At 33.2% G+C, this 15,078-nt stretch overlaps 2 protein-coding genes across 2 annotated transcripts in view; one reads left to right on the plus strand and one right to left on the minus strand.

Annotated features, from left to right (window-relative positions):
- LOC111707355 (TBC1 domain family member 13) overlaps nucleotides 1-15,078 on the minus strand; it is a 48,630-nt gene that overhangs the window by 12,001 nt on the left and 21,551 nt on the right. The gene's annotated exons all lie outside the window — the stretch shown is intronic.
- Nucleotides 109-13,757, plus strand: LOC111707357 (DNA replication ATP-dependent helicase/nuclease DNA2). The gene is made up of 17 exons (XM_023480453.1): nucleotides 109-257; nucleotides 918-1,350; nucleotides 1,549-1,922; nucleotides 2,015-2,323; nucleotides 3,027-3,213; nucleotides 3,831-3,900; nucleotides 5,201-5,249; nucleotides 5,659-5,763; nucleotides 6,033-6,148; nucleotides 7,790-7,904; nucleotides 8,669-8,769; nucleotides 9,451-9,507; nucleotides 9,853-10,022; nucleotides 10,332-10,524; nucleotides 12,013-12,159; nucleotides 12,847-12,901; nucleotides 13,583-13,757. Exons 2-17 carry the CDS (start codon nucleotides 1,290-1,292, stop codon nucleotides 13,718-13,720), a joined length of 2,247 nt encoding a protein of 748 aa, XP_023336221.1. The 5' UTR covers nucleotides 109-257; nucleotides 918-1,289; the 3' UTR covers nucleotides 13,721-13,757.

Raw genomic sequence — 15,078 nt, forward strand, 5'->3', positions numbered from 1 at the left:
TATCAAGTCCATGATTCAAAACTACAAATATTTTTTCAAACAAAATATCCAACTTATAAAATTGAGTTGTATATTATTTTGACAATTCATTTATCCCTTCCCAGAAAGATACTGCTGCTAAAAAGAAAGCTGCTGCTGCTGCTAATGATAAACCTGCTGCTTCCTCCACACCTGCTGAAACTGCTTCTGATGCTACTAACAATGCCGAGGATGATGATGATGATATTGTAGAAATAATTCCAGAACCTGAGAAAGAGGTAATTTTTGGTAGATTTTTTCTCTATCTTGAATAAGATTTGGCGTAAAGAAATTGAAAGGAGTGGAATGGTAAAATTTTTCTGAGAACCAATGTAGAAAATAGCGTAGTTTTTTTTTCCGGATAAAAATATTCTGACAATTTCATTCATTGTATCTGCTGCATAAATTCTAAATGCAAAAAGTTATTTTTTAAAACAAAAAAAAATGATTTCTCATTTTTTCCGTAACAGTTACTGGTGTTTAAAGTACCGTTGTGAATCCGACATGTCACTGTAAATAATTACAATTAAATTTATTAAAATTGTCAATTAAAATTACCTCTACAGTCCCTGTAAAAGTATTTTATAAGAGCAAAGTAAGATAATGATATAATTAGCTGATCACTAAAATGGATAGAAAAGAAATTAAAATTAGCTTTTTAGTGAAATGGGTTAAAATTAAATTATTATAAGCTTATACTTGAAATGGTTGGAATAAAAATTAAAATTAGCTTATCAGTGAAATAAGTTAAAATTAGATTATTATAAGCTTATGCTTGAAATGGTTAGAATAGAAATTAAAATTAGCTTATCAGTGAAATGGGTTAAAATTAAATTTTTATAAGCTTATACTTGAAAATGGTATAAAAGATATTATTTGATTATTTTTATTTATTTTAGAAGGAGAGTGCTGAAATTGTGGAAGAAAGCTGATCATGGAGAATCTTTAGTTAAAAATAAATATTTGAATCTACTATTTTGAATAAGATATCATCAGCATTTATGTATAAATATTAAAAAATAGTTCAAATGCAAGAATTTGTTTGAAAATTAACTTTGGCGCCTAAATATTGGTTAAAAATTACAACTATGAGTTTAAAAACATTCATTTTTCTTACAACCTTTCAGACTCCAACTCAATTTTGTTCGCTTGAAAGTCATTTTAATATTATGTTCATGATGTTCATGAAATTCGCACATGTTTTTAAAGAAAATTCGCACCATTAGTTTCAGATGAGAATGGGAAGTTAGGAGGGAAAAATAAACTTGATAATGGGGAAGCTATCAAGGAAAAAAGATGGTGGAGCGGAGAAAGGACAGAAAAAAATTACAGGGAAATAATAGAAATATTTAATGAAAATTTTAACATTTTTGGCATCGTTGTTATTTAATGTAATTTGGATTCAAAACTCAAAGTTAAGAAGTTCTCAGCCATTGATCTGTGTCAATGTTTATTTTTATAGTACTTTTTCTATAAATTGATACCCCTCTAACAGAAAGTGTTGTCCTTCATAGTATTTCCTTTCCCTAGGGTTCTTCCAGGGCTCCCAGCCCTTTACTACAGTTCAAAGCACTGCGGCTAGAGTAGCTTCCTCTGGAGCTTCAAGAGGAAAATCTCCTGGATCCAATCTAACCTCTAGTTTGCAGAAACAGAATTCAGTAATCAAACCTCAGAAACCTATTCTTCAACCTTCACCGTTAAAACAACCACCACTATCCAAACAATCGCCTCCAACCAAACAACCACCACCCTTTAAAAAACCGTCTCCTCTGAAACAAATTCCTCCTGAACTTGATTTTCTTGATTGTACGCCTGATAGAGAGAAGTTTAAGACCAGAAAACCTGTTATAGTTACTTCAAAATCAGTTAAACGAAGATTATCCAATGACAGTTCTGAATCTAAGGAATTGCTAATATAACAGAAATCCAATGAGATCAGATATTTAAGTAATTTAGTTCACTTATGATATAATTAATATTGGTTTGTTACGGATAGAGGGGGTACAATCAGTCAGAAGCGGAATCCAGTGTAGAAAAGGAAAACACAGATTTACAAATAATGGATGATATTCTTCAAGAATACGCGGAACCAAACCAAAAACGTGCCCGGACTAAATCACTGAGTACAGATCAACCTGGTCATGCAAATCCGGTGGCAACTAGTGCCCTCGACAATGATCTTGAGAAGAATGTAATTGAAGAAAACTTATTCGAGGACGATATGTTCGAGGACGAGTTTCCTGAAGAATGTTTGGAGGCTGAAGATACTGAGGTTCCATTGGCCTCGAAGTTTAACAGACACAAGGAATGGCCAAGTCTGAAATTATAAACTTCAAACCGATGTTACCATAAACAGGGACTGAATTTAATAAATTTGAGCTTGGCCGCTAAACTACCTACTGCTGGTTCAAATCTTGGAGCACCAATTCAAAGTTAAAGATTTGTGAGGATTTGAATCGGGGACTTAGGTTTTGAACCGGCGGTATGTAGTTCAGTGACCTCTCCAATTCATTAAATTCATTTCCATGACTAACTAGTCGTCGTAACGTAACATATCTTTTAAACTGACTTCCATAGTGATGCAGCAGAGGCAAATAAGTTAACTGATGAAATTTTTCAATTTTCAAAATAATGTCTCCTGACTGTTATTTAGATTAAAGTATAAGAGTACTGTTGTAAAATGAGGACTAGAAGTTCTTTAAGTTGATTCTAATCCTATCCGACCCGTGTATTATTTACTTGTTCAAACTTTTGACAAATTTATAATTTCTACTAAACCAAAAATTTATTTAATAAATTAAAGTGACCCTTTAAAACTTTTATCGTTGAAAAAATGATGGAAAAACTGCGTTTTTTTACTGTACTGGCCGTAGAGTTAGAATATTAGTTTTAGACTGAATTTTTCAGGTAACACTTAACTTGACGAATGACGATTTAAAAGTAAGGGATGAGACCTTTTTTATTCATAGAATTTTGTTGACTTCAAAAGAGACTTCAACGCCGTATAGATTTTGGAGATTGACGATACAGTTGAGAATCAGCTGATTTTAATTCTGGAGGATTCCTTTAACCCTGGATTACATAGGAGAGCTGTTATCAAGGACTCCTGGCTTCAGACAGTGTTTAATGAGAAGGATATACTACACCTGGAGGGGGACTGGGTTCAGGACGTTATCAATATCAATGATAAAGCAGGTAACCTTAATTTATTTAGTTTACCGCCCTATGACCAACATTACCAAACTATGATTCCTCCAACAGAGTAACGTTTGGTTACTTTACGTCCCTTGGGACAATTAAGCAAAATAAACACCCGCTCTGCAAAGTTTTCATGAAAAAAATTGCGCATTTTTATATTTAAAGGCGATAAAATTGAGTAAAACTACTTATTCGGGAAATTTAAAATTGTACCTAACCTCAGGTTCCCTCGACCAATTTTGCCTGGGCAGGATCTGATTGTTTTGTAGGCAAAATTGATCTTGGGAACCCATGGTAAAGTAAAATTCCCTTAACTTCCCTATAAAGTTGTAAAAAAATATCGATTGTTTTTGAGTAAATAAATGAATTTTTGGAGAAATCAATGAATTTCGGGGTGCAAAAAAATGACATGTATTCTTGATTCAGATAGATAAAATTTCTATATATTCTAATTTTGATCTTTTGATGATTAATTTATCTCTCTCTAATTAATTTATCTTTCTCTGATTAATTTATCTCCCTCTAATTAGCGTGTAATCTCTTTAAACATTTCCAAATTGTTTGCATAAAAGGGACAAGGGATAATGATTTATTATAATGGTTTTCTAATCTAGGAAGTGTGATTGTAAACCCGGATATCCTTGTTTCCGGAACTGCAGTTGTATCTGCACTATTCTGTCTGAGGTACCGACGTCCAACAGTCCAAAACTTTGCACTGTACACTGTACACTGTACACTGTACGCTGTACACTTTACACTGTACGCTGTACACTGTACGCTGTACGCTTTACACTGTTCGCTGTACGCTGTAAACTGTACGCTGTACATGTTACAATGCACAGTGTACACTGTACAGTGATAGCACAGAACAATATATTACATCGGGTTTTGTCTGATACAGCACTTTACAATTTGCAAAGCAGAAAAACTTTAATTTTTGACATCTTCTGTGTAAGTCACATTCACTTACATAATGTGAAATTTTTCAATATTTAATTTTCAAAAAGGCTGCACTCAGAAACCGGAAACTGAATAGAATAGCTGCAGAGTATATGTTGTACAGGAAAGCTGTAGATTATGATATTATGTAAAGGAAAGCTGTAGATTATAATTATATGAACAGGAAAGCTGTAGATTGTGATATTATGTAAAGGAAAGCTATTAGGTATAAAATTTGGTACAGGAAAACTTTAGATAGATTATGTACACTGTACAGGAAAGCTCTAGAGTATGATATTATGTACAGGAAAGCTCTAGAGTATGATATTATTTACAGGAAATCTGTAGAGTTTAGTATAATTTACTTAAAAGTTTTCCATTATATTATAAACAGGAAAGATGTCGATTAAAATTTTGTTTATGTGAAAGCTGTAGATATTGTATAGAGGAAAACATTGAGTATAGAGTAATATACTGGAAAGCTGTATATTGTAGAGGACGTGGGTCAAACTCTAATGAAACGCATAAAGTAACTTCCAGTATATATATTTCTTATAACTTATTACTATAGGGTTCAGAACATGAGTAATTATCAATATCAAACGTGTAGACTTTCAGTACAATGCCCCGTATCCGTTCTATCTCATTCCGTTGAATCTTGTGGGATTTGTTTAAGGCGGCCAGGCATCGTCTTCCACAATATTTTAATATTATGTAGAGCAAATATGTAGACTGTAGAGTATAGTATAATGCACAAGAAAGCCTGAGTATATTATTAAGGAAAGCTGAGAGTTTATTCTTAAGTGCAGGAAAGCTGAGAGTATATTCTTATGTGTAGGAAAGCCTGAGAGTATATTCTTATGTGCAGGAAAGCTGAGAGTATATTATTATGTAAAGGAAAGCCTAAGAGTATATTCTTATGTACAGGAAAGCTGAGAGTATATTATTATGTAAAGGAAATCCTGAGGGTATATTTTTATGTGCAGGAAAGCTGAGAGTATATTACAATGTGCAGGAAAGCCTAAGAGTATATTCTTATGTGCAGGAAAGCTGTACTGGCTGAGAAATATAAAGGTGGAGGAGGTGGAAATAAGGCAGGAAAGAAAAGAACGATAATTTCTCCTCCACAATGTTAGTTCAGGAGATGTTGTGAATTTCTTCATTAAAGAAAATAGCTGAATTTGGTCCCATTTTAAGTAAGGAAAAGAACGATAATTTCTCCTCCACAATGTTAGTTCAGGAGATGTTGTGGATTTCTTCATTAAAGAAAATGGCTGATTTGGTCCCATTTTAGTATACAGAAAATAACGATAATTGCTCCACAATATTAGTTCAGGAGATGTTGTGGTTTTCTTCATTAAAGAAAATAGCTGAATTTGGCCCTTATCAGAAATTAAAATTGATGATAAGTGCTTCATTATTCGAGTTTGATATTTTATAAGAGATTTCGTGGATATCTTTAGAAAACTTTAATCGATTCACAATCCCTCTAATGTTCTCCAGGAGTTGTCCTACCTTGGGATCACGGAACTGGAGATAAGGAAGGATATCTCCCCTTTCCTCGACCATATTCAGTTCTTCGTGAAGAAGTATATGCTTGGACAACAGGTCAGAGAATGACAAATATTTGGCGGAGGTAGCAAATATTAACAACATCTACAATATACATCTATAATATTGGAAACCCTAGTTCGAAGTATTGAAACCTTAGAATTTATAAAAAGCTGTTTTCTAAGTTAACAGGAGATCAAATTATAGAAACCTTAAAAAGCATGTTTTTTTAGGACAGCTTCTTGGCTATTCTTGGCCGCTATAAGTTCCTTTATAAACTACCTTTATTCAACCTTCTTATAAGTTTTTAAACTGTTTTACTGTAGGTAGCTGCCCCTGAAGCTAGTACACCTGACCGGCCTAAACGAGGAACAGAGAGAGCCCAGTGGAAGGGTCGGATAGCCAGAGTAGTAGATATCGAGGAGAATATCTGGTCTCCAAGGTAAGTCGAGCCGGTCAATTTAGGAGTACCAGGCCCACCCCTGGGCAAATAGTATAATAGACTAAGGAAGACAAAACAGGACAGTACACCTGATGAATCATCCCCTTCTAGTGAGATTAATGAACGTAGTTAAAAAATTTATCTTTATTTGAGATTTGCATTTAGAGAAATAAGGGACAAAATTATGATTCTTGATATTCAATTTTGATAAATATATGGATATCCTTTTCAGGTTGGGAATAAAGGGAAAGATTGATTTCCAGGATTTTTATCCTGGAAATACACCGGTTTTTTTTTATTTTTCACTCATTTCTGCTAATTTTTCATGAAAATTTCAAAAAAAAATTCTCGTCAAAATAAAGTTAGCTAAACTTATTTTTTGCATTCTAAATAATATTAGATTGATTAATGTTTCAATTGCCAATCAAAATTAATTAATAATTTTCGAGATATGTCCCAGAAGTGTTCATTTCAGAATATGTTCCAGAAGTCTTCATTTGAGCAGACCCAGTTTAGAATTTTAGTATGGAAGACCCAGTTTAGAATATGGTGTAGCAGACCCAATTTATAATATGGTGTAGCAGACCCAGTTTAGAATATGGTTTTGCAGACCCGGTTTAGAATATGGTTTTGCAGACCCAGTTTAGAATATGGTGTATGTATCAGACCCAGTTTAGAATATGATGAAGCAGACCTAGTTTAGAATATGGTTTAGCAGACCCAGTTTAGAATATGGTGTAGCAGACCCAGCTTAGAATTTTAGTGTGGAAGACCCAGTTTAGAAAATGGTGTAGCAGATCCAGTTTAGAATATAGTGTGGCAGACCCAGCTTAGAATATGGTTTTGCAGACCCAGTTTAGAATATGGTTTTGCAGACCCAGTTTAGAATATGGTTTTGCAGACCCAGTTAAGAATATGGTGTAGCAGACCCAGTTTAGAATATGGTTTTGCAGACCCAGTTTAGAATATAGTGTAACAGATCCAGTTTAGAATAAATTGTAGCAGACCCAGTTTAGACTGTAGTGTAGCAGACCCAATTAAGAATATAGTGTGGCAGACCCAGTTTAGACTGTAGTGTAACAGACCCAGTTAAGAATATAGTGTGGCAGACCCAGCTTAGAATGTAGTTTTGCAGATCCAGTTTAGAAAATGGTTCTGCAGACCCAGTTTAGAATATCATATTTACGAATTGTAGGGATTTTTTTCGAAAATTGTACTGATTGTGCGGATTTTTAAAAAAATGCACGGACTTTTAAAAAAGTATGGATTTAAAAAAAATGTACGGATTGTATGTTTTTTTTTCGAAAATTGTACGGATTGTACGGATTTTTTTTTTCGAAAATTGTACGGATTGTACGGAATTTTTCTGATAATGTACGGATTTTTGTACGGATTTTTTCAAAATAGTTTTGGCCACCCTGTATCAGTTTTTCTAGGTTGGGATTAAAGGGAAAGATTAATATATCTGTTTTTCTAGGCTGGGATTAAAGGGAAAGATTAATATATCTGTTTTTCTAGGTTGGGATTAAAGGGAAAGATTAATATATCTGTTTTTCTAGGTTGGGATTAAAGGGAAAGATTGATATATCTGTTTTTCTAGGTTGGGAATAAAGGGAAACATTGATATATCTGTTTTTCTAGGTTGGGAATAAAGGGAAAGATTGATATATCTGTTGAAAGCCAAGGAAGCAAGAAGATTCTTCCTTTAGAGATAAAAACAGGGAAACCTTCATTTTCTGCAGAACATTCTGGCCAGGTAGCTAACAACAGATTTCTCAACCATTCTAAAGGGACTGTGATTTCAAGTGACTTTCATTTAACGAGAGGCATGTATGATTCACAACGGTATCCTTAAAACTTTTAACTGATAAAAAATATGGAATATATCGTCGTTTTTCTAGCTTTAAACGTGTTCAATTCTGATAATTTACTTCCATTGTATGCGCAAGTCACTTTTGTAAAGTAACCACAGTTGAAAACAATAAATTTTAAAAGAGTTAAACATTGATGGCTTAAGCATTCTTGATAAGACAACGCTTTTAATTGAACTGTGAAGTGTGAATCGAACTAACCACTGAATAAAGAAGAGTCACTTATAACTATGTCAACAGTCCCTTTGACAGCCAAAGCCTGACAGTACATAAAAGTTCATCTCAACCTAATTTCCATTTTTTTTAAGTGTCATTTGCGATTCACGATGGTACCCTTTTAACCAATATCTGATAACGAACAAATGAGATATCCTTGTTTCTCTGTATGGAAATTGGGGTTTTGTGGTTTATCTGCTGAGTTACGGATTAATGCCGCAGAATCAATGAAGTAAATTAGAATAATTAAACACTTCGTCAGAAAACATTGATATCTTCCAGCTTTCTCTTTGAATATCAGTTAATGGGTTAACGTTGTACCGGTAAAAAGAATGGAGGATCTCTTAGAATTACGTCTACAGACCCTTTCATTCAAACTTACGAAATCAAAATGATATTTCGACAGTAACCTTGAATTTCTCTTTATATTTAGGTGATGTTGTACTCAATGATGTCCCGAGACCGGAGGCCGGATCCTGGCTCCGGACTCCTCCTCTACCTCCGGTCCTCCAACATGGTGGAGATTCCCTGCAGGAGCGCTTATAGTTCCATTCAATACTTGACATTTAATATTAACGCGCGCTCTTAGTGTAAATTCGCGGAACAAGTTTTAAAGAATTATTTTCGAAGATTTTGGTTTAAAACAATTGGAATTTTGGGAAATTTTCTGGCAAATTTTTTTATATTTCGAAACAAACCTTAGAAACTTTCCTTATAAGTATATTGGGATAAACATGTTTTAAAAGGGGGGGGGGGATAAATGATTTTTTAGAAAACAACTGTGTTCTGTCGTTATATAGTATTAAAAAGAATCTTTGATTTCTCTAAATGATTTTTATTATGATTGATCTTCTATCTTCTATATATCTATCTATATTCTATATATATAATTTGCTTGGGTGTCTGTTTGTTTGTTTGCATCCAATAAATGTTAAAACGGCTGAACCGATCGGGCTCACATTTTTGTGGGACCTCAGAATTTAGAATACTGTCTCTGAAAAAAATTTATTTTCGGAAATTTTTGAAAATCTTTGAAAAAATAGGATGAAATCCGCGAACTTTTTTGTTATTGTTTTACATTGTTTATGAAGAGAAAATTCTCACAGATAGAGGCCACCATTTAAAGTTGAACTAAAACCTTAAAAGCCTAGTAATTTTATATTATTGTTATTTGTGATAATATTATTTTTATCATGGAACATTAACTCCGTCTAGACGGAACGAGGAAAGAGGTCTTTTGCAGCTAAGAAACCAATTAGTCGCATATCTTAGGCACACTTAAAATAAATTTTTTAAACTTTAAAATATAAGCCTTGAAAGTTGGATAACTCTTTCATATTTTTTAAAATAAAATTAATAATATATTATAAGAAATTAATAATATATTATAAGAAATTAATAATATACATTATTTTGCGCTTGGATGTTTGCGGATACACACTGCACAGCTCATGTGAGCAAGAAAATACCGAGTAAATGTATAATATTTAAAAAAGAAAAACAATTTTATTAATTGTATTTTTGCTTAAGAGATAATGTAATCAAATGTTATGATTTCAAATAATGATAACATTCTCTATAAAAACAACGTTTTTGCCTACATTTTAAGTATTCTAGTCAAGTTGGTGTGTATGAGAATGACAAGGTATCAGAGATGATTTTGCCGGAACCAATAGATTTTGAAAAAGCTTGTTCTAATTGTGATTATCTTGAGATCTGCTCCATCTACCAGAAAATACAGGAAACTGTTCCTCCCCCTCCGCATCCTATGGCAAGGCTTGCTCCAGGTGGGCGGGTCTAATAGTTGACACCTCTAGATTAAAAAGAGAAGATGATATTGTCTTTTTTTCTATTTTAAAGCGTATTGAATTCTGACAATTTTTGTTCTAGTTTGCAAGCTGATTTATAAAGAAAGCACTGTTTAAATTTATAAATTTTTATTTAGAAAAGTAAGGTTTTCTTGTTCATCCTTGATCATACATAGAGTAGTAGTGTATGGTTTGAATTGTACATGGTTCTCTAGAATTCTCTAGTATTACGTCTACATACATTTTAGAATTTGGTTTATTTTAATATTTTTAAGCCCTCTGCTCTAGATACCCTGCAGCATCTTGAGGCCGGGGACCTGGCCTGGTTTCACCACTGGTCAGATATCCTGAGGCTGGAGGCCGGGGAGATGAATACCTCCGTGAGTAACCTCTGGACGGAAACCCCTGGTATGAGGGAGAGATCTGGGTCCTGTATTCAGCTTCTAGATCTATCCTCAGTATTAGACAATAGAAACCATAGGTAATAATGATATTAATGATAATATTAATAATAATATTAAGATTAATATTTATGATAAAATTAATGATAAAATTAATGCTGAAGTGCCCGGCGTTCATGGAATTTAAAAAAATCGAATTTAAAAAAAAAATTAATTCTAATAGAATTTTTTTTATTTAGAAAAAAATTATATTTTTTAAAGTTTTTTATCCTATTTTACCCCCCGAGTACCTATAGGTTTCCTCAAAAAATGGACCAGCCCATTCGGTCCAGCCGTTTGGCCAGCTAACATATAACACAAATATACAAATTGTCAAATATTTATTTATATATTAGTGAAGAGTTTTGATTTTCAGAGAAGATAATATAAATGAAAATAATAGTGACAATAATTAAAAGAAGATTATCCGGTTAATCATTATGCTGTCGAAATCAAGGTCGAGCTTCAAAATTGTAATTATGATTGCAGTCAACCATGACCCATCATTCCTTGGAAATCCAGCTGCTGCTGACAGAAAAGATATTACAGCAAAAGACTTACTTACTTGATACTTGTGTGTTGACTGTTGATCCTCAGTGTTCCATCTAGGAATATGTAGAGGATTTTTTAGGAACTAATGATCATCTGCTGGAAGAATGGTTTCTTCTAGGTTTGTGAGTTGATCCCAGTGATCATTGTGGATCTAATGTAGTGGTCATACTTGTTTTTGAATACATTAATATTTTTGGCGGATTTACATCTTGTGGTAATTTATTCCAAGAGTTTACAACTCTGTTACTAAAGCGATTCCTTCTCAGTTCTAGTTTTGAGTGACTTGGTTTCAGGTTGAGGATATCAGCAGATTGTCTTGTTATGCGTTCACTAGTTTCAGGTTGAGTATATCAGCAGATTGTCTTGTTATGCGTTCACTAGTTTCAGGTTGAGTATATCAGCAGATTGTCTTGTTATGCGTTCACTAGTTTCAGGTTGAGTATATCAGCAGATTGTCTTGTTATGCGTTCACTAGTTTCAGGTTGAGTATATCAGCAGATTGTCTTGTTATGCGTTCACTAGTTTCAGGTTGAGTATATCAGCAGATTGTCTTGTCATGCGTTCACTAGTTTCAGGTTGAGTATATCAGCAGATTGTCTTGTTATGCTTTCTCTAGTTTCAGCCACATGCTGGAACCACAGGGATTTGTCAACATCATCTAGACCATGGACTATTTTGTAGGTCTGAATCAAATCAGATCTTTCACGTCTGGCTTCTAGAGTTTGTAGTCCCAATTCTTTAAGTTTTTCTTCATATTTGGAGCCCTGAAGCCCTGAGATAATCCTTACTGCCTTGCGTTTTATAGTTTGTCTTTTTCCTGTTGGGTCGAGGGTCTCCAACTTGATGCAGCAAATTCCATGTGAACACGAACACATTGTTTTTACAGTTTTAGGAATATATTTCTGTCCTTGAAATGGAACGCTCTACAAATTTGGTCAAGATTAAATCATTTTTTTTTTGTATAAAATTATTTTTAGATTTACACGAGCAGGAGGATTGCCTCCGATCTTCCAGGTGGGGGAGGTTGTCCTCTTGTCCTCTGACAAGGAGCTGGCGCTTTCACAGGGATCTGTCGTCAGGGTAGACACAGAGGACATCATTGTCCTCCTAGACAGGGATATCAGGTTTAAATTTTATATCCAAGGTGTCGAAAAAAACCTATCTGTTGATACCATAGCCACATATTCGTTTTTATGACGATATCTATACTAAAAAAATTAAGCTAATGGTGCAAACAAACAGTTCTAGAATAGATGTTTTGACAAATTGTTTGTTTTTTATAAATTGTTAGTTTCTAATGAACATAAAAGGATTTTCATAACTTCAATCCTAAATACAGGGTTACACACAAAGGATGAGATTTCAGAAACGATTTTACAGAATTTATATTGTATACTGTCAGTTACATAATATTTATGATTCACTGCAGTTGTAATCTTTTCTTTTTTTTGCCTTTCAGTAAAAATGCCATTAAAAAATTATATTCAAGACAGAAGACTAAACTTAACCTTGAAATCGTTAAATTTAAAAAGTTTCAGGTCGTCTTTACAGTCTGATCCTTTGTGGGTAATCTTGTATAGGATGCTATGAACAGGAAAAAAAATTAATTCTTAAAAATAATTAAATTTCAATACTAAGGCTCTGGCATCAATCGGAAAGAGCCTAAAATGCATCTGAGGACTTGCAAAATATGAAATATTAACAAGAAAAGCCGTTTTTTAACGGTTTAAGACATATCACTTTTAGAATAAAGTTGTGGTGACACATTTAATAAACAGCTTTTTGAATGAAAAATGTTTTTTTTTATCTAGTGGTCAACCAGGTTGGAAGAATAAGAAGTATACCCTTGATCGTCATGTTTACCAGGCATAGACTGTAGAGTATAGAATAGATAACAGACGGTTAAATATTTCTTTGATTTTGATGGAATCTTGCCTTGTCCATTTTTTATTTTCTACAAACCTTATTTTATTGTTATTTTCTAAATCAACAGGTTGGGAGCCCAGCTTTGTCTGGAAATTAACTTTTCTTAAAAAAGTCAACCTACTCAACTAAAAAGTCAACCTGCTCAACTAAAAAGTCAACCTGCTTAACTGAATAGTCAACCTGCTCAACTAAAAAGTCAACCTACTTTACTAAAAAGTCAACCTGCTCAACTTAAAAGTCAACCTGCTCAACTAAAAAGTTAATCTGCTCAACTAAAAAGTCAACCTGCTCAACTAAAAAGTCAACCTTCTTTACTAAAAAGTCAACCTGCTCAACTTAAAAGTCAATCTGCTCAACTAAAAAGTTAATCTGCTCAACTAAAAAGTCAACCTGCTCAACTAAAAAGTCACCTACTCAACTAAAAAGTTAATCTGCTCAACTAAAAAGTCAACCTGATCGACTAAAAATGTTTTACCGAGCTAAGTATATTCCCGTGGTTTACTAAGTGCCTCAATTTGCAAATTTCTCAGAGGTTTAACGAGTTATGAATATGATCGGACTTACAAACAAACAGAGATTTACTACTTTAAATATATATTGATTATAAGTCTATGATACTAGGGGTCAATGTCGTCCAATTTCGTGGCTATTGGAAAACTAATGTCTGACAACCCAGCAGCTAAATCTTTAAGAAGAATAATTATTGAGAAAGAACCTGTCAAATTTCTTCCAGGACTAGGTAATCGCCAAAATAATTGAGTCTTTGTAACAAACTTTTATTTTATAATACCTATATTTTTCCACTTGATGTTGTAAACCTTTTATATTTCAAACTTAGACTATTTGATCTTACAGTATTCATAGTTTGAAATATCTAAGGTCTACGGCATTGGGTTGCAAAGAGATGAGAAAATCATAAGACTCGATTCCTTTAGGAACATTATACTGTTTAGGGTATCAAAACATTACTTTACAATGCAGTCTCAAAATGATTGGGGAAATGTTTCAAACCTGTGTTTTGGGTCCAGACATTATACATTACTAAATAGAATAATTTAATACCATAGAGAAAGTCTGTTATTTAGATTATATTGTTTCTCTTTAATTGTATCAAAATAAAAAATGCGGAAATTTATTATTCATAGCCTGCAAGTCTCAAATAATAAATTATGAAAGATATAAATTGTTGATATTTCTGTGAACTAGACAAAAGGACAAGGTCAAATTTATGAGACATTACTGGTACAACTTTGTGACCTCGTAGCTCCTCTAGTTAATGATTTTATGAGATTCCAAACATTTTGTTCTTCTCATTAGCTATTCTATAAGGGGTGTAACCTAGATAGATAAATAAACATAGATAGCTTATGTACGCAAAATCACCAAGAATTGTACAGTCAGCGAACTCATACTTCTAGGGGTCAAAGTGTACTTCAATGATAAGCGGGGTGGTTTGGTGTTTTAACAAAAATATTTCACTGAGCAATATATGATATTGATGAGAACTGAAGAAGGACCTGAGAAGGACTAAACTAACTTAAATTTCTCTCTACAGAACTGATGTACACCACAAGTACTCAATGACATAAGAACAGCCAATGTTCACAACCAACCTAGTTTATCTATATAATAGGAATATCTTTAAAACATCTCTGTACATTTATATCTTTCAAGATGACAAATGTCGTCTTATGCACAATCTATCTTTGTCTATGGGGTGTAATGATTGAAAACATAAGATCTCAATCGTACGAGCAATTTACTTTAGTTTGATAGGAACAAAAATGACCAGCCTCATATCGTTCGGTTTTTAAAATAGAAAATAAAGAACAATTCTTACAATTTTAGACCATAAATAAATTAGGGTATTTGAAGTTACCGTCAAGTTTTTGAAACCTTTTAAATATATTCTCAAAGAAGTGTAATTACGTACAGAACACTGTAAGAAGATTGTCAGCGCTCTATGAAATAATTCTCGGGATTTTTTCTCAACCTAATTTTACAAATATGCGTCGTGGAAAAACAATAACAAAAGTAACCTTAGTTCTGCCATTTTTGCTTGACTTTTGATCCTTTGGAAATTCTAGAACTATTGTTAATTTGTGATTTTTGATTAA

This window comes from Eurytemora carolleeae, unplaced genomic scaffold, assembly GCF_000591075.1.
Source record: "Eurytemora carolleeae unplaced genomic scaffold, Eaff_2.0 scaffold658, whole genome shotgun sequence".
Lineage (NCBI taxonomy): Eukaryota > Metazoa > Arthropoda > Copepoda > Calanoida > Temoridae > Eurytemora > Eurytemora carolleeae.

Bases quoted from the DNA above. Each gene is read 5' to 3' on its own strand.
- LOC111707357 (XM_023480453.1), top strand. From the start codon at position 1,290: ATGGGGAAGCTATCAAGGAAAAAAGATGGTGGAGCGGAGAAAGGACAG. The intron at 1,351-1,548 runs GGAAATAATAGA...TCCTTTCCCTAG, and splicing joins AGGACAGAAAAAAATTACAG to GGTTCTTCCAGGGCTCCCAG. The intron at 12,902-13,582 runs GCATAGACTGTA...CTATGATACTAG, and splicing joins TTGATCGTCATGTTTACCAG to GGGTCAATGTCGTCCAATTT.